Genomic DNA, 24,033 nt, shown 5'->3' with positions numbered 1-24,033 from the left:
TCTTCTTCTTCTTCTTCTTATTATTATTATTATTATTATTATTATTATTATTATTATTATTATTATTATTATTATTATTATTAGCCTCTTTATTTTATTTTATTTTATTTTGGGGCTTTTGTTTGTTTGTTTTTGCTGTGAAGGAAAAGGAAAGCTTGCATTTCTTTTTAATTTATCTTTCTGTATTTTCTTTTTTCCCTTCTTTTCTTTCTTCCTTCCTTCCCTCTCTTCCCTCCCTCTCTTTTCTTTCTTTATCTTCCTTCCTTCCTTTCTCTCTCCCACTTTCTTTCCCTCCCTCTCTCAATTTCTTGCTTTCTACTTGTTGTGGAAATTGGAAGCTACTTGCATTTCTTTTTAATTTTTCTTTCTGCATTTTTCTCCTTCATTTATTTTTCTTTCTTTCTCTCTTTCCTTCTTTCTTTCTTTTCTCTTTCTTTCTTTCTCTCTTTCTTTTCTCTTTCTTTCTTTCTATCTTCCTTCCTTTCTTTCCTGCCTTTCTCTCTCCCACTTTCTTTCCCTCCCTCTCTCAATTTCTTGCTTTCTACTTGTTGTGGAAACTGGAAGCTACTTGCATTTCTTTTTAATTTTTCTTCCTGCTTTTTTTCCTTCCTTCCTTCCTCCCTTCCTCTCTCTCTCTCTCTCTTTCTTTTCTATTCTCCTTTTTTTTCTTTCTCCCTCCCTTTTCCCCTTCCCCCTTTCTCCTTTTTTCCCTTCCTTTTTTCTTTCTTTCTCACCTTTACCATCAAAAGCACTTCACTCCAGAGGGGGGGGGGAACCCCAAAGGTTTTTAATTGCTTTGGTCCAAAGGACATTTTATTATGCAACGTATCAAAAGGACAGGTTAAAAAAAAACAGCCATGTAATTTTTCAGACGCAAGCGAAGCCTCCAAGAGCGAAGCGGTCAGATCCCTCTATTTCGGGCTGGGGCGAGGGGTCGCGGCGAGCAAAGAAAGCGGAGCCAGGCAGCCGACCAGGCGGGAGTCTCGCATCCTCAGCCGCGCGGGGAGTAAGGAGTAAGCGGCGCGTGCTGGGGAAGAAGAGCTTTTTCGAACGTTGCAGGCAACCAACCACGCGACAGCTCAGGCGAGCCGGGCTAGCCGCCTGTCCGTCCTCTTCCGATAAGCGAGCCGGTCGCCTCTCCCCAGCTTCTCTCTCTTCAGCAAGAGACCCTCCGAAGCCAGAGAAGGGGGCGGAGCTACGCTGCCGTGGAGCCCTGGTGCCTAGAGAGGTCGAGCCCACTTCTTTTCCCGGGCTTTTGCTTCCAGCGAAGTAGGGCCGTCAGCTTAGCCAAGGCTCCGGTGTCCAGCGCTCCCCACCAGAGAGTCTTGCAGCGCCGCTCCGCCCGCGGCTGTTCCTCCTCCTCCTCCTCCTCCTCCTCCTCCTCCTCCACTCACCGCTGTCTCCTAGGTCAGTGTTTTTTCAATTTTTCCCACGGCACACCAGGCAACATCTCGCGGCACACTAGTGTGCCGCGGAACAGTGGTTGAAAAACACTGATCTAATTAAGGGGTTCAAATGATACCTAGAATTTGCTAGGATAACTTCTGAACTGCCTGAGTTTGTGACTCAAATAAATATTACTCACAGTTTTTGTCCAACATTCTTTTGCACTGAGCTGTTCCAAAATGATAGTCTCTCTTTGAGTCTGTCAGTAACTTTTCCCAATCCCAATATAGTTTTTGAACCTCACCTGTTGGCTTATTGTAAAACATTCACATTGAACAAGACAATACCAGAAAGAAGTCCTTCCCTTCTGTTTCTCTGTACCTTTCCAGAGAATTAAAGCACTATCAACCTTTCCTTAAGTAAGGATAAAGTTTATACAGGCATTACATTTTCTGACCTCATTATCACTCCCAATCATGGTCTCTTGTGCATCACTGCCCAATGACTCTTTTTGTAATTAATCTGATTATGCATGTGCAGGGTGTGGTAAAAAAGGTAATAGGTTAATTCATCCCTTCAGCAGGGATCTGTTCTGTCCGTATTCATGTCAGAAGCACCAGCAAAGCTAACTGAAAGGTGCTTCAGATTTGAAAGGATTTGCCAGTAAAAAGCCCAGGGGACACCCAACTTCCAAAAGTAATGCAATTTGGGGGGAGGCTCTTTTCATGATCCCATGGATCTGTAACTGGGTTAAAGTTCTTAAGAGTTCTATTGGCTGATTAGTCTAAAGTTGTTGTGCAATTGAACGCTGTCTGAATATACTTGACCATCAACTCTTTTCACCCTTCAGCAGAGAAGGTCAGATAGAAACATCTGTATGTCACATTGTATTGCTCAGGTAGACAGGAAGCAGGGCTGTTTGCATGCAAAAGAAGTGTGGTTGCTTGACAATGTAAAAAAACAATGAATTTGTAACTGACTGACCAACTGCACTTAACGTGTAGTTCTTAATGAAACTGCATCTACATGGAGGGAAGTATGCAGTGGGGTACCCCAAGGCTCTATCTTAGGCCCAGTACTCTTCAATATCTTCACCAATGATTTAGATGAGGGGAAAGAAGGGGAACGAAGCAGAACTCATCAAATTTGCAGACGACACCAAGCTGGCAGGAATAGCCAGTGCTCCAAAAGACAGGCTCAAGATACAGATCTTGAGAGATGTGAACATTGGGCCCTAACAAAATGAAATCCAATGGTAAGAAAAGTAAAGTTCTACATTTAGGCAAGAAAAACCAAATGCCCTCCAAAGACTGGAATGATATTCAGGACATGAAATTCCCACTAAGTCCCAAATTATCACCTTTGATATTTAAAATAAAGCTGTAGTGTATGCTCTTAAAGCATACACGGAATGTCAGCACAGCAGGGGCTGGACAGCTCCAGGCTATAACCGCTTTTGGCGGGAAAGCCTGAATAGAGCAAGTTGTTGACAGCCCCAGGGCATGGTCAGCTCTGGCGGGAAGCCAGGGTTTAAATCCATTGGCCACCTGCACTGGCAGGAAGCCCAGGTTTGAATCTATTGGTCGTGATTCACCTGGGCAGGTATAAAGAGACGCCAGGTAACCCCTTTGCCCCAGCTTCATTTCCGATCCAATAAAGAAGTACTACCCAGCTCAAGTGTCCGTCTCTCTGTGCGACCACGCGACTTTGCACTGGCAACGAGGATGGGATCCTGCACCGGGCAACGGTAGCCGCGGACGGAATCCTATCGGCAGCCCCGGATCCAGACGCAGGACGACCAAGACGGCGGAATGGCACAACTGGGTCAGAATTCCAGTTCACTACAGGTACCGGGGAGCGGTTGCCGAGACTGACGGTCAGCCACACGGAGGGACGGCCAGACGTTTGTTTAACAGGGGGCCCTGCGGCACTAATCCCGAAAATAAAATTGAGGGTGAAGCTGCAAGGGGTCCCCTGCACGATGGAACTGGACTCAGGGTCAGCCGTGTCAATCATCTCCGCCAGAACGTTTAATGACATTTGCAAGCGGAGCGGCCAACGGGTTCCCTTGAGGCCATCCAGGCTGACCCTTTCTGACTTCCAAAACTCACCCATTAATGTTCGGGGGGAGGCATCGATGTTGGTTCAGTACAAGGGGTTTGCGGGCAAGTTAAGCGTGTTGGTCGTCGAAGGGCAGCGAACCAGCCTCGTGGGGTTAGGATGGTTCAAGGCGCTGGGCATTGGAATCACGGGGATTCACCAGACGCGGAGTTGCCTTTCATTGGAAGGTATCTGCAAGGACTTTGCAGACGTGTTTGATGAGCAGCTAGGGAGATACACCGGTTCCCCAATTTCATTTAAATTAGACCCCCAGGTCCGGCCCATCCGAATGAAGGCTAGGAGAGTCCCGTTTGCGCTAAAACACAAGATAGAGCGGGAATTGGATAAGCTGGTAGACCAGGGGGTGCTAACGCCAGTCAAGGGAGCAGAATGGGAAACCCCCATCGTGACGCCACTCAAGGCGAACGGCGAGATTAGAATTTGCGCCGATTCTAAGGGGACCATCAACCGAGCTTTGAGTGCCCATTCCTACCCGGTCCCTGCGGTAAGCAGCATCCTGGTGTCCCTGCAAGGTGGGGCGGTGTTCGCAAAATTGAATCTTGCCCAAGCTTACCAGCAGCTGCCGGTTGACCTGGGGGCTGCTAAAGCACAAACAATAATCACACACAAAGGGGCGTTCCGGGTAGACCGGTTGCAGTTCTGGGTTAGCGTAGCTCTTGGAATTTTCCAGGAGGTGATGGAAAGGACCCTCAAGGGAATACCAGGGGTTTGCCCCTATTTTGACGACGTCCTAATTGCAGCCAGTTCCGAGGACGTCTTGGCAGACTGATTGAAAGCGGTGCTTCAGAGGTTTAGGGCTGCAGGTCTGAAACTCAAAAGGGAAAAATGCAAGATTGGGGTGAAGGAGACAGAGTTCCTGGGGTTCAGGATCGATGCTTGAGGCATCCATCCAGCTGCATCCAAGGTCAGGGCAATCAAAGAAGCCCCAATCCCCAAAAACAAGTCTGAGTTGCAGGCATTCCTGGGCCTCCTCAACTTTTATCATGCATTCCTGCCACACAAGGCAACCATTGCAGAACTGTTACACAGGCTGCTGGACAAACAGGCACACTGGGACTGGTCGGACACACACACAAACGCGTTCAACTCACTGAAGGACTTGTTAGCAGGCAATGCGACAGTCACACACTTCAGAGAGGACAAGCCAATCTGCATTGCGTGCAATGCATCCCCTTATGGGATTGGGGCAGTCCTCAGCCATTTAGAGGAGGATGGAACCCAGGCCCCCATCGCATACTACTCCCAGACCCTGTCAGCTGCACAAAGAAATTACGCGCAGATAGATAAGGAGGCGCTGGCAGTGGTTGCAGGAGTCAAAAAATTTCATGATTACCTATATGGTAGGGAGTTCCTAATATACACGGACCATAAGCCATTGTTGGGGTTGTTTACAACAGAGAAGCAGACACCACAAATCCTATCACCCAGGATGTTACGCTGGTCCATCTTCCTGTCAGCATATTCATGCAAGCTGGTACACAGGCCGGGCAAAGAGATGGGGCACGCAGATGGCCTCAGCAGACTTTCCCTAAGGGATACTGAGCCGGACCCAGCACCTGCTGCCCAAATATTGGCAATACAGGAACTGCCAGAATGCCCCCTCAACGCAAGGGACATAGCCACAGAGACCCCCAAGGACAAGGTTCTGAGCAGGGAACAATCGTGGGTGAGCAGTGGGTGGCAGGACAAATCACCAGGGCAAGAGTTCATTGCATACTTCTCCAGAAGATATGAACTATCAACACACAAGGGATGTCTCTTGTGGGGGAGTAGAGTCATCATTCCCACAAAGCTTAGAGAAAGAGTCCTCCAGTCACTGCACGAGGGCCACCCTGGAGTGGTAAGAATGAAGGCTCTGGAAAGGAGCTACCTGTGGTGGCCAGGGTTGGACAAGGAGATAGAAGGGTTAGTAGCTGGGTGCTACACGTGCCAGAGGTCTCGGTCAGAACAGCCACATGCACCAGTTCACAAGTGGGAGGAAACACACACCCCATGGTCCAGGGTGCACATAGACTATGCAGGCCCATTCCAAGGTCACACATTTCTGGTAGCAGTAGACAGCCATTCTAAATGGCTGGAGGTAGTGCCTGTGGGCAACATGACCTCAGCAGGGACCATCCAAGCATTGAGGGGGATGTTTGCAATGCATGGTCTGCCAGATGTGATCGTGTCAGATAATGGAACACAATTTACTTCCTCGGATTTCCAGGTGTTCCTGAGGACCTTGGGGATTAGGCATGCCACCTCGGCTCCTTTCCACCCGGCCAGTAATGGGTTGGCAGAGCGATTCGTGCGGACAACAAAGGATGCCCTCAAACGCATAGTGCAGGGGAATTGGAAGCAAAGACTGGCCACCTTCCTCCTACACCAACATGCAACATCCTGCACCGCCACAGACAAAAGCCCAGTGGAACTCAGATGGGGCAGACGCCTCATAACAACACTGGACAGGCTTCACCCAGACAGAGTAGCAGCAGACGCCGGGACCCCTAACATCAAAACAATTTTCAACACAGGGGACCCCATCTGGGCTAGGAACTATAGCTCAGGTCACCCATGGGTGCCAGGGGAGATACTAGAGCAAACAGGACACCTGTCCTACAAGGTAAGGGTGGAGGGGGGACTCCTTTGGAAGAGGCACCTGGACCAGTTGAGGAAAAGGGCTCCTGAAAGGGTTGTTGAGGACACACTGGAGGCTGAGGAGGAAGAGCCAACACAAACACAAACACAAACACCCAGGAGGGTTACCAGAGGGTCACAGTGGCAACCCCACCCCAGGCAGGAGACTGACAGAGAAACCAGGCAGTCACCAGAACCCAGCAGAACACAAAACCCGGGCACCGCAACACACACACACACACACACACACACACACACACCACAATCCACCACAACAATCACAGCAAGGAAGAGAGTCAAAAAACAGCACCACACCACCAGGAGAACCAGTCCCAAGAAGATCAAGCAGGCCGCACAAGGCTCCAAGCTACCTCGCGGACTATGTGCGTTCTTAGGGGGGTGGAGAAGCAACCCAGGGATAACAAATGTAAATTTTGTGTATAGTGTAAATAAGTGTATATAGTTATGGGAGACAGAATGACAGAGGGTAATTCCTCACTATGGGGGAAGGGGTGTAGTGTATGCTCTTAAAGCATACATGGAATGTCAGCACAGCAGGGGGCTGGACAGCTCCAGGCTATAACCGCTTTTGGCAGGAAAGCCTGAATAGAGCAAGTTGTTGACAGCCCCAGGGCATGGTCAGCTCTGGCGGGAAGCCAGAGTTTAAATCCATTGGACACCTGCACTGGCGGGAAGCCCAGGTTTGAATCTATTGGTCACGATTCACCTGGGCAGGTATAAAGAGACGCCAGGTAACCCCTTTGCCCCAGCTTCATTCCCGATCCAATAAAGAAGTACTACCCAGCTCAAGTGTCCGTCTCTCTGTGCGACCACGCGACTTTGCAAAAGCCATTTAGGAATTGGGAACAAATTGCTTACTTGAAGAAGCCAGTAGCAGAGAGGCTGATGCTTTCCTCGTAGGCAGCTTTAATCTGAAAATGGTAAATTGCTAAGTAGCAATATTTGTAATATTGACAAAAATGCATTTGTGCATAAAACAAAACCAAAATGGGGGTCATTAAAGATCAGCCTTCCTTCTCTGCATAAGAGAGATGAGGAAAAAATCATGTTGAATTTGCTATTTGCTTGTACATCTAGGATTACTTCCCCAGAAATATATCTTTGCTGACACCAAGCAACTTCACTGGTTCCACATCATGGAATTTTAGGACTGGAAATTCTGTGTTTAGAAGAAGCTTCTAAGATACATTTGCATGAAGCTGCCCCCTTGCCTCAAAGATTAGTTTTAAGAGTGCTCCACACATTTTCCACTTCTAATATTCTTGAGTATACTTTTATCTTGTCACAAAATGTTCATTAAAAAGGGAAAGGACTATTTCCAAAGGATGCTGAGTTGGTTATCTTATCTTATCCTAAGAGACCCCATTGTGCACAGAACACAATGTAAAGCTCAGATGTCACCAAAATGAATTCATTACTGAAATTAGATAACTTTATATATCCAAAGCTCAGTAGTACCAAGAAGTGCCACATATCAGCAATGCTCCCTGTTAAGATAAATTGAGAATTGCTGACTATTTTGACATAGTGTTCACTTTAACTAGTGTACTGCTTTTGTATTTATAGTTGAAGTTAATGTAACAGCTGTTCTCCTGAAGATGTGCTACTAGTACGATTAAATTACAATTATTCTGTTTTAAAAATATAAATGATACCTACCCAGTCTTCCCACTTTCCTTTAGGATTTTTTTTAATGATTGGTTCAAGGCGCTTCCTTAGAATTTGACAAGCATTCTGTAGAAGGTGATTCCAAACAAAACAGGAAAAATTAGTCACAAAGAATATACCTTATTGTTAAGATGTTATCGAGATTTAAAAGGCACATTTAATTATTGCATGGTGGGATTGCTATTTTTTTGCAAGAGTTGGGGCATTTTTAAGGTTCACCTTCATGACATGAATAATTGAAGGACTGTTTCTTAACCAAAAATACAATTTTGTTCAAAATTCTCCTAGCATCACAGATGCTCACATGCCAAAATGCAGTATACAAGGATACAACACTGCCTCGCTAACTGCACATTATAACAGTAAATGTGAGTACTGTTATGAGGAAAGAAATAATAAGGCTGTATAATTATTTCTGAAAGCAAACATAACTGGTCTTCAATTGCTTTTCTGCAACTGGACAATAACACAGAGCAGCGGAATGAAGATGCTATTTTACACTAAGTCAGAACGAATTTCTCTGGCCCAGTATTGTCTATTACAGACATGTCAAACACAAGGCCCGGGGGCCAGATCCGGCCCACAAAGTGGTTTCATGTGGCCCGCGAAACCATCCTGGAAACAGTGAGGGAACGCCCCCTGCTGCCTTGGCCTCAGCCCAGGCCAGCCGGGAGGCAATGTACAATTTCATGGTGGTCATCTATGTTGAAATACATTCAGTCTTAGATCCACAAGGCCATCTGGAAACAGTGAGGGACCGGCCCATGCTGCGTCGGCACTGCCCCCTGGGCGCACGCTTGGGAGGTATCACCCTTTGTGAGGAATTAAGAAATGCACCATCGCCTGGAAGTGGCCAGCATATGACGCTGCCTACTTTGGGCAGGCTAGGGCCTGGGCAGCATTGCACTTCTCTTCAGATTCATGCCACCTGGCTCAGCCTCATGGCACTGTCAGGAAAGTGCCCCACTGCCTGCCAAAACCGGGCAGGCTGGGGGCTGGACAGCATTGTGCAGGTAACATCGACTCTCATGCTGCTCATGGCATTCCCTCCCCCAGAGCCCACTAAGCTGGATATGTGAAGTAGGCGAGGGCCATGTGCTGGCCACTTCCAGGCAATGGTGCATTTCTTCATTCCTCATGAAGGATGACACTTCCCCAGCTGCGTTTCTTGCCTGTTTTTCTCCCTCCCTCATCTCAAATATTTTCCTACCACTCTGTTCTTGGAAGGGAGGGAGGGAGGGAGGGAGGGAAGGAAGGAAGGAAGGAAGGAAGGAGAGGGAGGGTCTGAGGGAAGTCCTGCCTTAGTCCTGCCCTGCTGCCCTTTCACCATCTCCTTGTCCGCTCCTCCTGGCCTATTCTGGGGGCTCTCCGATCCTGTTGCTAAGGAAGCTTTGGATACAAAGCCAGGTCTCCTCACATGGAGAGGGAGTGGGCCCCCCTCTTGACTTTGCCCTCGTACCCATCATGAGCAACCTGGCTAAGGAGAACAAGCACAGCAGCAGCAGCCTTGAGGAGGAGGTAAGTGCAGCTGGGTGCCCCCTTGGGGAAGTGGGGCTGGGCTTAGTGCCATGGGTGTTTGATGGCTGGGCTGGGCATTTGACCTCCACGCCACCATCCAACCCCCTCCCCCCCAAGGCCTGAGAGGAACAGTGAGGCTCCTCCAGTGGACCATGCCTTGGCACTTTCCCTGATCCCATCTTCTGCCAGAGACCCTCAGATCTGTCCCACTCCTGCCCTTGATGCGAATGATGTAGAGCTGGCCATGCCCACCCAGTAGGCCATGCCCACCCTGGCCACACCCACCCGGCCCGCCAAGGGCAACTGCAGTGCTGATGCGGCCCTCAATGAAATTGAGTTTAACACCCCTGTTCTATTACATCTTTCCCAAGCAGATCCTTTCATTCCCAAACTTTTCTGTCAGCTTTCTGCAATCCTTAGTCCAGCTATATTACAGGCATTATAGCTCAATCCCTTCTCCTTTTGGAAAGGACAAATATGCTCTATTTAGTGAAAACTACTCTATTTTTTATTAATAATGCTCTAGCATCTTAAATATTTGATCAGATAATATCTGATGCTTTTATTAAGACACTAAAGCATGAATTTGAGATCTCCTGCATACCAACCGGCTAAAAACAGGCAGTGGAAGCATGGAAATTTATTTATTAGCTTCATATATTGCAGTAAGTCATCAGTTGGTATGATCTATAAAATAACAATTATTTTTTTTCTATTTGCAGTTCTATGTTGGTGATGTTTTAGATTAGCACTAAGGAGACACTGGTTCTAGCTCATTCTTAGACATGGAAACTGACTGGGTAATTTTAGACCAAGCACGTTCAGCCCAACCTACTTCACATAAATAGAGCATTCTTACTGTGAGAAAAAAAATTAAAAGGGTGGAACATTATGTGGCCACATAGAGATCTTGAAGTAAAGGTAGAATGTAAATCTAATCAACCTCTCCTCACTCTGTTCTCCCATAGATACTGCCTCACACATGTCAAAATCAAATAAATGACTTATGCTTCAGTGTGATGTGTGAACTCAGTTTCTGTGTAACGGCAGAAGAAACTTCCACTGTGATTGTAATATACAGTAGCTGTTAAAACAGAAGGATCTTTTTTAGAAAAAGGTGGCAACTTCTGGCAGTGCCCAGCTTTTAAAACCAAAGATGTAAACAGTTTAATGGGACATCAAGCTATTTCTTTTAAGACAAATGTTCTATTTTCAGGTTGGGACATTTTCCCATCTAGTTCATCACTGCCTACTCTCACAGCAGGCGTAGGCCTTTCCCTTTGCTAACTGATCCTTTAACTGCAGATGTTTTATCGCTTCGCATCTCCCTATCTTTCAAATCTAACAACAGCTGGGAAAAAAAGAAGGCTCTCATTCCCAAAAAGGTGGATTTTAATGTCAGAAGCATTGTTCCATTACATTTCAAAATAATTGAAAAGAACATCACCAATTATGCATCAAACCTGGACTGCTTTCCCATTGACATCTGCACCGATTGATCCCGCTGTAGCAATTGCATTCGGTATTGTGACTGTAGTTCTTTCATAGTGGTGTATATAAGATAGCGGTATCTTTAATTCATGGCTAGCCACCTTTTGGTTTTAAAAAAGAAAAATATTAGCATTTGTCATCTCCCTGGAGTTACAACCCAAAATACAATTACAATTACTACTACAGGGAAAGTTTTGTTGAAATAATTTATTATTATAAGACATAAGTACAGGTAGTCCTCGGGTCACGACAGCAGTTGGGACTGGAATTTCAATTGTTAAACATGTGGTCATAAAGTGTGACATCACGTGAACTCATTGCTTAGCAATGGCAGTCTTGGCAGTCCCCACTGCCCTCCATTAGTGGTGAACCATGCGGGTTGTTAAGAGAGAACCTCATGTGACTGCGACATGGGAAGAGGTCCTGAAAACTAAATCCCAGGCAAGCAAGTTGAGAGGGAAGAGCTACAGGTGGGTGCTAAGGAGTATGAATGGGTGGATGCCATGGAGTTTGGCAGGCCGTTGCCATGGGCAGAAGTCACAGAGTGCAGGCAATTTGGAGGGTGCCACAGAGTGCAAACAGTGGCTGTAGGGAGATGCTACGGAGTGCAGGCAGGCGAGTGCTATGGAGTATGAGATCTCTATGCCACCTGTGGGATCCTCTGGAAAAAAGGGTCAAGAGCAAAAGCAACCTGCAGGGACAACTTGTGCCCTCCTTCCACAGAGTGCAAAGAGATGTTGCGGACAGGCATTAAGGAGTGTGGCCGTTTATAGTCACCACCTCCAGCTACTGCCTGTCAGATGAATTGGACATGCTGGAGAGAAATGATGGAGGTTGTAATTCAACACATGGAAAGGACACCCAATTTGGAAAGATGGCTTTATGCAAGTTATGAATATTAGATATTTTTAAATCTTAATTACCTGTAACATCTTGGTATAAAGTCCTTGTCCAAGTTCACTTCCACCATGGGACAGTAGTACTGACCCATCTACATAAATATGAACCAAAGCAGCAGCCTACAAAAATTAGAAAATTATTTATTTATTTATTTAATAAAAGTTAGTTTTAATCTTTTAAATTAAATCTTGTTATAAGTAATGTATGGAGAATTGTCCTAGGAACAAACTATTCTTCCTCATACCAGTTTTTTAAAAAAAAGGATAAAATGAGTGATAAAATCAGAGCATAATATTGTAGTGTTGTAATACATGTTGGAAGTCTGTTTGGGCGTGGGAAACCATGAGTTCTAGTCTTCCCTTGAGCAAGAAAATCAGCTGGGTTGCTCTCTTTCAATCCTAGGTAGAAGGTGTTAGCAAACCATTTCCAAAATGTTGCCAAGAAAACTGCATAGATCTGTCTTTGTAGTTAACAGGAATCATGGTTGACTCTTAAGATGGTTAACAATAACAAAGATTTAAAAAGAACTGTCTAAAATGATGAGATACAGATTGCACCTGGTGGTAGGTGAGGTCTGATGGAAAGCTTCTGAGAGCTTTGCATTATTTGGACAGTGAACATTGCTCTGCTTTGCATCTCCAATATATCAGTTTACTACTATTACTCTATTTAATGTTATGACTTTGTTCAAAATTACAATGTAGGTAGTCTTCAACTTCAGTGACAATTCAATACAGTCTCAGAAAAAGTACCCACAGAGAGGATGAGGGTTGAAGCTGGAACCTGGGGAAAAATGCTCTTTAAGTCACCAAAATGATTTCTATAGATTTACCTTTCAATATGACACGGGACTGACCAATTATTCAAGATTTGTCAAATAATTAAAATTTCTGAATATTGAAAATTAATCCTTATTAGAACTGTATAATGAAGGTAATATTGTTCCTAAACAAATGCAAATAAGTTTATTACACACACATACACACACACACACACACACACACTGGCAACCATTCTAAAAATTTGAGTCCCAGGTATATTCATTTGTAAAAAAGGCATACATCCAATCATATGCGGGCGGCGGGTACTGGAAGTTTGGAGAAAAGAGGTTTGGGGAGGATCACATTCTGAAAAGTGAACATCTTGCCTGGTGGTAAAATGTGGTATTATATCCAACTGAAAATATCATGGGGATGATTGCAATTCCTTTCTTCTTCCAGTAATTTTGTTTATTAAATTCCTCAGCAGCTTCTTTTCTGATGTAGTAATCAGACTTCTTCAAGCATTCTTTCCAACATGCTAGCAGTTTTCTGCCATCCACTTTTTCTTTGTAGGGCATTTCAGATACAGTTTTGTATAAATTCATCTCCCTGACCTTTAGCAGAGACACAGAAAATACTTTTAGTTGCTTCATATCTTTAACAAATCATGTAAAACTTGGCACGTGCATTTATATATTCTGTATTAATAACAATTACCATGCCTTTAGTATGCTAAAAAAAAATCACCACAGTCCAAAGATGCAGTCGAGAGCAGCCATCTGTTCTTTGAGCAGGAAATGAAAGTCCAGGAAGACGATCAGGTTATGCCCCAGTTCCAAATGGGTGAATGCATAGTGCAAGCCCATTCAGGACCAGAGGAGATGTTTCCTGGAACTGGGCAGTCCAAGAATCACAGCCAGTCCTGCTAGTGCTCAGCTTGAGCCTGTCCTTTCTGTCCAAACCTCCGCTGTCTCCAGAGATAGGACCAGATCTTGACAGCATTGCTTGGTTGGCCAGGGTCCAGATGTACAGCTGAATATAATCACTATACTGATGATTCCTACCCTAAACCTCCCTCGCTGTAGATATTAAACAAGAGCAGCGACAAGGTCAAACTCTGTGGCACCCCACAAATCAGGAGCTTTGGACTTGACTCCCACCCCCCATCCCCAACCTTGTTATTATTCCCATGTCAACTCTGCCACAAGCACAATCAATGCTGTCTCAGTACTATGTCCTGACCTAAAAAGACTCCAGATAATTTCTTCCTATAGTCTCAGTAATTGTAACCTCACCACCTTCTCAACAACTCTTTCCCAAAAGATTGAAGACAGGGCAAAATCTTGTGCTATGAATAGAAGTGGAAAGCAGGCTAGCAATTCTGCAGAATATACAGACCTCTGTCTACCCAATACTTTGGCCTTACCTCCTACCCTGTCTTCCCATAGATGCTGCCCTAGGCAGGCTCTTTTCTGTCTGTGTTCAGGATACATTATTTCGAGTCTGAAATAGTTCTTTTCAGAGTGTTCTGTACGACAATAAGAATGCTATTTATTATGTTTCCTAAACATAATCATATAAATCCCCCCCTTGACATTCGTGGCAAAGATGGGAAGAAAAGTACTGATGGTAAACAGCAAGGTTTGTATAAATTGGGCAGTATATTATAATAGCACATGGACACAATTTTCCTGTGTATTCCTGTGGTGAATTTTCACCCTCCTCAAAGATAGCTGTAGGGATGTCTCCAGTAGAAGTGACCATTGCTTTGAAAATAGCAATACTCTTCATAACAGATTAATGGCCAATTTTGGAATGATCGTTTAGAAAAATACGGTACGAAGAGAAATATAGCACATTTCTTTCTCCCTTCACAGTTATGGTCAAGCAAAGAAAATGTGTCCCACTGCCTGAATGCTTGGCCTATGTGGGGAGGGACAGAATAGCGCATGTGCAGAGGTTCCTTTTCAGCTGATGATCTCCTCCTCCATTTTATTGGATTGGCATCAGTTCTAAATAACAGCTAGTATTCCAAGTGCTCTGATGGAGCTGAAGTTGTGCTGAATCTCTGAGTTTCTCACAATCCTTATGTCCCCAACTGAATATTTATCTGGGACACTGTGAGAATTGGAAATCGTTGCTACGGCAACATTTAGAGTAATGTCACATCAGCTGTTTTATAGCCATCCAAGTCCAAGGACCAAAGAGGGGAGGCAGCAGAGACATTTTCTATTCTGCCCCTTTTATCCTTTTCTTTTCTCTTTTCCTTTGGTATAAAACTCTTCTTGTTTTTTCTCTTACTTGTTTGGGACCCCTTTCTTTTTTGGTCCCCTTTATTTTTTACCCTTTTTATTACTTTTGATGGCCTGCTTCTCCTAATTATTAGGAGCTCTTTGGATTACAAATTTTTTCATCTGACTGAGGCATCATACGTCTGAAAGAAAAAGATGAGCCCTTCTAATCTATCTAAACTTGGAAAAAAAAGGCTCTTCTTCTCCTGCTTCAACTTCTGCAAGCCCAGTCTACCAGAAACCAATAACTGCAATGTTACAACAGGAGAAGATTGATACACAACAGAAGGATACTCAAGCTATTTCACAAGCAATTCACGATATTGATGCTTTAGCAACTAAAAATCACGAAGAGTTGAAAAGTGATTTAGACAAAATAAATAAAAAAATTAACAATATAGACTCTCAAATGGAAAATTTTCAAAAGATGATTTTAGAAAATCAGAAAAGAATTCAAAAAATGGAACACAAGTCAACTGAGGTTGACCAGAAAATTAAAGGCCTGAAAGATGAAAACCAAAAATTGATGCAGATAAATGGCGAACTGGAAGACTCTCTTGCGATTATAGAAATGCAGCAGGTGTCATATTTTTTAAGATTTCAAAACATACAAGAAGATAAGGAAGAGGATCTTCTAGAATTGATAACAGAACTGCTGGCAGACCTATTAGGATTCGGGAAGCTACAAATGGAAGGGGAAATCAACCAGGTTTATCGTATCAACTCAAGCTATTCCAGAAGAAACAACGTGCCCAGGGAAGTGCATGTCAGATTTTTAAAGAGAGCTATAAGAGATGAGATTTTGAGAAAAGTAAGAGACGAACCGTTGAAATACAAAGAAAAAGAAATTGTGGTTCTCAAGCGAATCCCCAGAAGGATAAGAGAGGCTCGAAGAGACTATCAATTTCTAACTAAGAAGCTTGTTGAAAAAGGAGTGAACTTTAGATGGATGACTCCAGAAGGGATTTTAATTTTCTGGGATATGAAAAGATATAGATTGGACACACCAGTTAAAGCACTGGGGTTCTTTGATAGTCATTGAGCCTCTCTGGAGAGAGATGCCCCATAACCCAAAAAATAAGAGGAAATGTCAGTTGAAGGCGAGGCTGACCAAGGAGCGAGGGAAGAGACCAAAGCCTCCTATTCAGAAGAAGGCACGAGACCAAGAGACCAGAGACAGATAAGATCGACTAGAAGATTAAGACCTAGATATAATTGAAAAGGATGGAGGAGATTGGGATACTATCAATAAATATTAATGGTTTAAACTCTCCCTCAAAAAGGAGAAATTTTTTTACACGTTTACAAAAATTAAACACGGATATAATTTGTCTTCAAGAAACGCATATTAAGAGGCAACATATTAAAATTCTAGAGCAACTAAAAATTGGCAAACTTTTCTTTGCATCGGCATCTCAAAAGAAAAGAGGAGTAGCTTTCTATATCAAGAAAAGATGACTCCCAAACAAATCTACCCCGATGAAGAGGGGAGAATCTTAATGGTGGAGATTATGATAGACCAAAAGCAGATATTAATGATTGGAATATATGCACCGAATGACAAACAAGAACAATTTTATCTTGAACTCCACAAGAAAATATTAGCTCTAAACTACCAAAACTTCTGTATAATGGGAGATTTTAACGCAATAGTGGATGGAACTTTGGACTATATAAGTGCTAAGCAAGGAAGGAAAGGAGGAAATGTGTTAAGTAGAGCATTTTCAAAAATGATAGAACAATTCAGCATTTTAGATATATGGTGAGAGAAAAATCCAGAGAAATGACATTTTACTCAAATAGACATAAATCATGGTCAAGAATTGACATGATATGGATTTTGTTGGACCTGAAATTGATGATTCAAGAGGCGGAAATTGAAACTAATGACTGGGCAGACCACAATCCAATAAAAATGACTTGGAAAGGAGTTAAGAAGAAACCTAGATGGTCTCTAAACAAATTGATATTGAAGGAAAAAGAATTTCTACAACTAGCGACAAAGGAAATGGAATTTTTCTTCAAAATAAACAAGAAGGAAGAAACATCACTCCAAAATGTTTGGGACACTGCTAAAGCATACTTTAGAGGCCTGGCTATAACTTATATTGCTAAGAAGAATAAAGAAAAGAAACGACTACAATTAACTTTGAGGCTATAACTTATATTGCTTATACTGGCTATAACTTATATTGCTAAGAAGAATAACTTATATTGCTAAGAAGAATAAAGAAAAGAAACGACTACAATTAACTTTGAGGGAGGGACTTAGAAACCTAGAATCAGATCTACAAATAGATCCAGATAAAGTAACACTCAAGAAACAAATGGAAATAATAAAGCATAAACTAAACTTAGCTGAGATGGAATCAATGGCTCAACAGATTAAACGGGCCAAACAGAACTTCTTGAAAACGCTAATAAACCGGGAAGATGGTTAGCATATAGACTGAAAAAATAAAAAGAAAAGAAAATGTTAAAGAAACTATAAGATACAAAAGGAGAAATACAGTTTCAAAATGATGCAATGAAAAAAATTGTTAAAGAATATTATGAGACACTTTACAAGGCAAAGGAAGTCTCTAAGGAAGAAATACAGCATTACCGCATATACTTGAGTATAAGCCGAATTTTTCAGCCCACTTTTTGGGCTGAAAAAATCCACTTCGGCTTATACTCCAGTCAACAAAAAAAAAAGAACTTACCGAGGACTTGCGCGCGGCCGAGCTACTTTGCCTGACGCTGCTGGGGTCGCCCGGGCGCCTCTGCTCGCCCTCAGCAGCACCTGGCCCGGAATCACATGCGAAACAAGCCCGGCAGAGGAGCCGGAGCGGCGAGCAGAGGCGCCCGGCCCAGATCCTGCAAGGCCCGGCCGAGACACGCCCCCAGCAGCGGAGCTGCTCCGGCTCCTCTGCCGGGCTTGTTTTGCATGTGAGCTACTTTGCCTGACGCTGCTGGGGTCGCGTCTCGGCCGGGGCCTTGCAGGATCCGGCCCGGGCGCCTCTGCTCGCCCTCAGCAGCACCTGGCCCGGAATCACATGCGAAACAAGCCCGGCAGAGGAGCCGGAGCGGCGAGCAGAGGCGCCCGGCCCAGATCCTGCAAGGCCCGGCCGAGACACGCCCCCAGCAGCGGAGCTGCTCCGGCTCCTCTGCCGGGCTTGTTTTGCATGTGAGCTACTTTGCCTGACGCTGCTGGGGTCGCGTCTCGGCCGGGGCCTTGCAGGATCCGGCCCGGGCGCCTCTGCTCGCCCTCAGCAGCACCTGGCCCGGAATCACATGCGAAACAAGCCCGGCAGAGGAGCCGGAGCGGCGAGCAGAGGCGCCCGGCCCAGATCCTGCAAGGCCCGGCCGAGACACGCCCCCAGCAGCGGAGCTGCTCCGGCTCCTCTGCCGGGCTTGTTTTGCATGTGAGCTACTTTGCCTGACGCTGCTGGGGTCGCGTCTCGGCCGGGGCCTTGCAGGATCCGGCCCGGGCGCCTCTGCTCGCCCTCAGCAGCACCTGGCCCGGAATCACATGCGAAACAAGCCCGGCAGAGGAGCCGGAGCGGCGAGCAGAGGCGCCCGGCCCAGATCCTGCAAGGCCCGGCCGAGACACGCCCCCAGCAGCGGAGCTGCTCCGGCTCCTCTGCCGAGCTTGTTTTGCATGTGAGCTACTTTGCCTGACGCTGAGAAGACCCGCTTGGGCACTCGGGTTGGTGTCAGTCTCCGCAGGCCCTTCTCGTTTCCAGGAACGTCAAGCGCGCTTGGCTCCCCACCCCCACGGCAGGGCAGGGCAGGGCAGAGACTTGCTCGCCCTTTTGACGGCCCTGAAGAGAAACGAAGGGCTTGCAAACTCCCCGTGAGAAGCTGGGCGAAGCACGCGGCTGGGCGAGTGTGTGCCTGCGCGCGTATTTACGAAAGAAACGCTCCGAGAGTTCTTTCTCCGCCCCCTTGGGGGGAACTCTAGCGACTGCTGTAGCCGCGCTTCTCTTCTCGGCTCCGAAAATAGGGATTTCTACTCTCTCTCTCTCTCTCTCTCTCTCCCCTCCCCACCCCGCATTCTCCTGCCTCTTCGATTGCGACAATAAAAGGGCGAAGGGTGCGCTGGTTTCTTCCTCCTTCCTCCCCCCCTCCCCTCCCCTCCCCGATTGTCAGGTGAGGCAGCTGGAGGTCTGGCTGGGAGATTGTAGCCGTTTTGAAACGCCGCGTCTTGAAACGCCCGATCAGCTGATTTTCGGGTGGAAGAGCCGCGGCTTGAATCTGTTTGCATCTGCCTGAATTAGACCGAAACGGCCTGAATTTGACCAGAGTTGCTTTGTAATGGCTGGAGGAACTGTAGAGGAGGTCTTGCCGGGAGATTGTGGCCGTTTTGAAACGCCACGGCTTGAAACGCCCGATCAGCTGATTTTCGGGGCGGAAAGAGCCACGGCTTGAATCTGCTTGTATTTGTTTGAACTTAACCAGAAACGGCTCGTAATGGCTGGAGGAACTGCGGAGGGAGTGAATGCTCCAGCCTGGAATATTTGGAAAGGCTGGGGGAACCGGATGAACTGCAGCTTAAGCGACTGTTGCCGGAGGAGCCATGGCTTGAAACGCCCCAGTTTTGGGGCAGCGTTTGCTTGTTCCGGGTAGAAAAAACGCTGTCGACCCCGGCATCTTTTGCGGGGATTTCCCATTTCCCGTTGCGAAACCAGCCGAGCCCAAGTCCACCCTTTCTTTTTTTTCCACGGCACGCTCGGTGCCTTTCCCACGATCGTGTCTCCTTCAGATCTTACGCAAGCTTCCTCGATTTCCTGGTGTCTGTGTGTGTGTGTGTTTCTTTCTTATTCCTCCCTTCTCTGGTGGTTGGAAAGGCGTGTGACGCGCTTCGACAACAACTCTGCTGGCTCTCTCGGTGGGAACCTCCCATCCTCTATATACCCCCATTTCGGCTGCTTCGCAAACTGCTTCCTCCACCCCACCCCACCCCACCTCACCCCTCCCCGCAAAAGATGCCGGGGTCGACAGCGTTTTTTCTACCCGGAACAAGCAAACACGCAGGCAACCCTGCACTATTCAGCTCAGTGAAGTCACGCTTGGTTAAAAAACAGATTTAATAATAATAATAATAAGAAGAAGAAGTTGGGCTGATCAAATGTTTCAATAATGACTGAAGGAGAGGTGCTTGTACCTTGGTCTTTGTGCTGGTGTCTTGACATGCCAGTGTTTTTATTTATTCCATTTATTCCATTTGATCAGCCCAAAGTACAAAAAAAAACAACCCAAAAACAAGGTCTAGTTTCACGGCGATGAGCGACCGGAGTGCCAATCAATTAGTTAACAGACTTCATCAGTTCCAAAATCAAGATCACACCGGCAAGCTTTGTCAGTTGTCACTCGCGGCAGTACAAATACACTAGTACGGAAAGCTGCCGTTCACTTTCGGGGGGAGGAAAAAAAAACACAACAACACCGCATGCTTTCCGCCCCGAAAATCAGCTGATCGGGCATTTCAAGCCGTTTCAAGCGTGACTTCACTGAGCTGAATAGTGCAGGGTTGCCTGCGTGTTTGCTTGTTCCGGGTAGAAAAAACGCTGTCGACCCCGGCATCTTTTGCGGGGAGGGGTGAGGTGGGGTGGGGTGGGGTGGAGGAAGCAGTTTGCGAAGCAGCCGAAATGGGGGTGTCAAGCCCTACGGGGACCAGGGGAGCACTTCCAACAATGCCCGCGCAGCACTGAAGGCCCATTGGCACCCGCACCCCCCAACTGTTCGGCGGGCGAACGCCAGACCCGCTGCCGCACTTACAGCTGATCGGCGGCCGGAAGAGATTGTGGACAGGCGCAGAGGGTCCGTGTCAGCACAGACAGCTGATCGGCGGCTGAAGGAGACTGCGAGCGGCTGCAGAGGTTCCGCGGCCGCATCAACAGCTGATCGGCGGCCGGAGGAGATTGTGGACGGGCGCAGAGGGTCCGCGTCAGCACAGACAGCTGATCGGCGGCTGAAGGAGACTGCGAGCGGCTGCGGAGGTTCCGCGCCGGCACAAACAGCTAAGGGGCAGCCGGGGACGTCTACCAGTGGTCACGCAGCACGATCAACTGAGCGGCAGCTAGAAACAGCCGCCGACGGTCGCACGGGCCTCACGGGACTTTTCAGGTCCGATGGCGGCTTGGAGAGTGTGGGTGGCTGCTTCGCAGACCTTGCATGCCGCTACAACCGCCAGGTCTGCGAAGCAGCCACCCACACTCTCCAAGCCGCCATCGGACCCGAAAGGTCCCGTGAGGCCCGTGCGACCGTCGGCGGCTGTTTCTAGCTGCCGCTCAGTTGATCGCGCTGCGTGACCACCGGTAGACGTCCCCGGCTGCCCCTTAGCTGTTTGTGCCGGCGCGGAACCTCCGCAGCCGCTCGCAGTCTCCTTCAGCCGCCGATCAGCTGTCTGTGCTGACGCGGACCCTCTGCGCCCGTCCACAATCTCCTCCGGCCGCCGATCAGCTGTTGATCCGGCCGCGGAACCTCTGCAGCCGCTCGCAGTCTCCTTCAGCCGCCGATCAGCTGTCTGTGCTGACGCGGACCCTCTGCGCCCGTCCACAATCTCCTCCGGCCGCCGATCAGCTGTTGATGTGGCCGCGGAACCTCTGCAGCCGCTCGCAGTCTCCTTCAGCCCCGATTAGCTGTTTGTGCCGGCGCGGAACCTCCGCAGCCGCTCGCAATCTCCTCCGGCCGCCGATCAGCTGTAAGTGCGGCAGCGGGTCTGGCGTTCGCCCGCCGAACAGTTGGGTGCGGGCGCCAATGGGCCTTCGGTGCTGCGCGGGCATTGTTGGAAGTGCTCCCCTGGTCCCCGTAGGGCTTGACACCCCCATTTCGGCTGCTTCGCAAACTGCTTCCTCCACCCCACCCCACCCCACCTCACCCCTCCCCGCAAAAGATGCCGGGGTCGACAGCGTTTTTTCTACCCGGAACAAGCAAACGCTGCCACAAAACTGGGGCATTTCAAGCCATGGCTCCTCCGGCAACAGTCGCTTAAGCTGCAGTTCATCCGGTTCCCCCAGCCTTTCCAAATATTCCAGGCTGGAGCATTCACTCCCTCCGCAGTTCCTCCAGCCATTACGAGCCGTTTCTGGTTAAGTTCAAACAAATACAAGCAGATTCAAGCCGTGGCTCTTTCCGCCCCGAAAATCAGCTGATCGGGCGTTTCAAGCCGCGGCGTTTCAAAACGGCCACAATCTCCCGGCAAGACCTCCTCTGCAGTTCCTCCAGCCATTACAAAGCAACTCTGGTCAAATTCAGGCCGTTTCGGTCTAATTCAGGCAGATGCAAACAGATTCAAGCCGCGGCTCTTCCACCCGAAAATCAGCTGATCGGGCGTTTCAAGACGCGGCGTTTCAAAACGGCTACAATCTCCCGGCCAGACCTCCAGCTGCCTCACCTGACAATCGGGGAGGGGAGGGGAGGGGAGGGGGGGAGGAAGGAGGAAGAAACCAGCGCACCCTTCGCCCTTTTATTGTCGCAATCGAAGAGGCAGGAGAATGCGGGGTGGGGAGGGGAGAGAGAGAGAGAGAGAGAGTAGAAATCCCTATTTTCGGAGCCGAGAAGAGAAGCGCGGCTACAGCAGTCGCTAGAGTTCCCCCCAAGGGGGCGGAGAAAGAACTCTCGGAGCGTTTCTTTCGTAAATACGCGCGCAGGCACACACTCGCCCAGCCGCGCGCTTCGCCCAGCTTCTCGCGGGGAGTTTGCAAGCCCTTCGTTTCTCTTCAGGGCCGTCAGAAGGGCGAGCAAGTCTCTGCCCTGCCCTGCCCTGCCGTGGGGGTGGGGAGCCAAGCGCGCTTGACGTTCCTGGAAACGAGAAGGGCCTGCGGAGACTGACACCAACCCGAGTGCCCAAGCGGGTCTTCTCAGCGTCAGGCAAAGTAGCTCACATGCAAAACAAGCTCGGCAGAGGAGCCGGAGCAGCTCCGCTGCTGGGGGCGTGTCTCGGCCGGGCCTTGCAGGATCTGGGCCGGGCGCCTCTGCTCGCCGCTCCGGCTCCTCTGCCGGGCTTGTTTCGCGTGCGAGCTACTTTGCCGGCCGCTGCTGAGGGAAGATCTCTGGAGAGGAGCATAAGGTGAGCTGCTGCATTTCCCAGCCTCGGCTTATACTCGAGTCACCAACTTTTCCCACTTTTGGGGGGTAAAATTAGGGGTCTCGGCTTATATTCGAGTCAGCTTATACTCAAGTATATACGGTACTTAAAAAAAGCAAACCTACCAAAAGTCCCCCAGAGTATTCGCAATATATTAAATGAACCAATATCAATGATGGAGATTACAGAAGCTATAAAAAGGCAAAAAAAAATAAAATAAGACTCTGAGGCCTGATGGACTACCTACAGAATTTTACACTGCGTTGCAAGTTGTCTTAACTCCAACCTTGAAAGATCTCTGCAATGAAATTCTCCTGGAAACCAAAATACCAAAGACATGGACTGAAGCTAATATTACCTTAATACCCAAAGAAGATACAGACTTGACACATATAAAAAAATTATAGACCAATATCATTATTAAATGTAGATTATAAAATCTTCACTTTGATAATGGCAGAAAGAACTAAGAAACTTTTGAATGAATTTATACATATAGATCAAAATGTTTTTTTTAACCAAAAAGACACATAAAAATAACTTAAGAACAATTTTGGATGTTTTAGAGTACTATGAAGCCCATCCAGGGAAACAGGTGGCATTGATATTTCTTTATGCACAAAAAGCATTTGATAATCTAAATTGGCAATTTATGTTTCAGCAACTCATTGAAATAGACTTTGGGGAAAACTTTATGAATGCAATTCATGCAATTTATGATAAACAGACTGCCAGAATAATTGTAAATGGAGACTATACAGAAAATTTCAGTATCAAAAAGGGCACAAGACAGGGATGTCCCCTATCCCCACTATTATTCATATTAACCTTGGAAATACTAAATAGAAATATTAGACAAGACTGTGAGATTAAAGGATTAGAGGTTAAAGGTGGAAAATACAAATTGCAAGCATTTGCAGATGGCTTGGTTTTTATATTAGAAGAATCTTTGGAAACAAGCACGAAATTGTTGGATACAATAGAACAATATGGAGACGTCGCAGACCTGATAATAGAGAAAAGACTAAAGTTTTGACAAAGAACTTAACTGAAAAACAGAAAATGCAACTTGCAAGAAAAACAAATCTTCAAATAGTTAAAAAAGTTAAATACTTGGGAATTTATTTAACAGCAAGATGTATAACAGTGAAAGAGGACAACTATACAAAATTATTAAAACAAA

At 46.8% G+C, this 24,033-nt stretch overlaps 1 protein-coding gene across 1 annotated transcript in view; it reads right to left on the bottom strand.

Annotated features, from left to right (window-relative positions):
- AOX1 (aldehyde oxidase 1) overlaps positions 1 to 24,033 on the bottom strand; it is an 83,383-nt gene that overhangs the window by 11,629 nt on the left and 47,721 nt on the right. Inside the window, exons 26-30 of the mRNA XM_081336845.1 lie at positions 12,872 to 13,099; positions 11,748 to 11,843; positions 10,797 to 10,925; positions 7,807 to 7,881; positions 7,006 to 7,058 (exon numbers count right to left, since the gene is read on the bottom strand). Of these exons, the coding sequence (XP_081192971.1) occupies positions 7,006 to 7,058; positions 7,807 to 7,881; positions 10,797 to 10,925; positions 11,748 to 11,843; positions 12,872 to 13,099 (581 nt within the window). The remainder of the gene's footprint in view (positions 1 to 7,005; positions 7,059 to 7,806; positions 7,882 to 10,796; positions 10,926 to 11,747; positions 11,844 to 12,871; positions 13,100 to 24,033) is intronic.

The sequence above is a fragment of the Vipera berus genome (assembly GCF_964194415.1).
Source record: "Vipera berus genome assembly, chromosome: 1".
NCBI classification, from domain to species: domain Eukaryota; kingdom Metazoa; phylum Chordata; class Lepidosauria; order Squamata; family Viperidae; genus Vipera; species Vipera berus.
The sequence above is the reverse complement of the archived record's forward strand: the minus strand, read 5'-3'. Positions and strand labels throughout refer to the sequence as shown.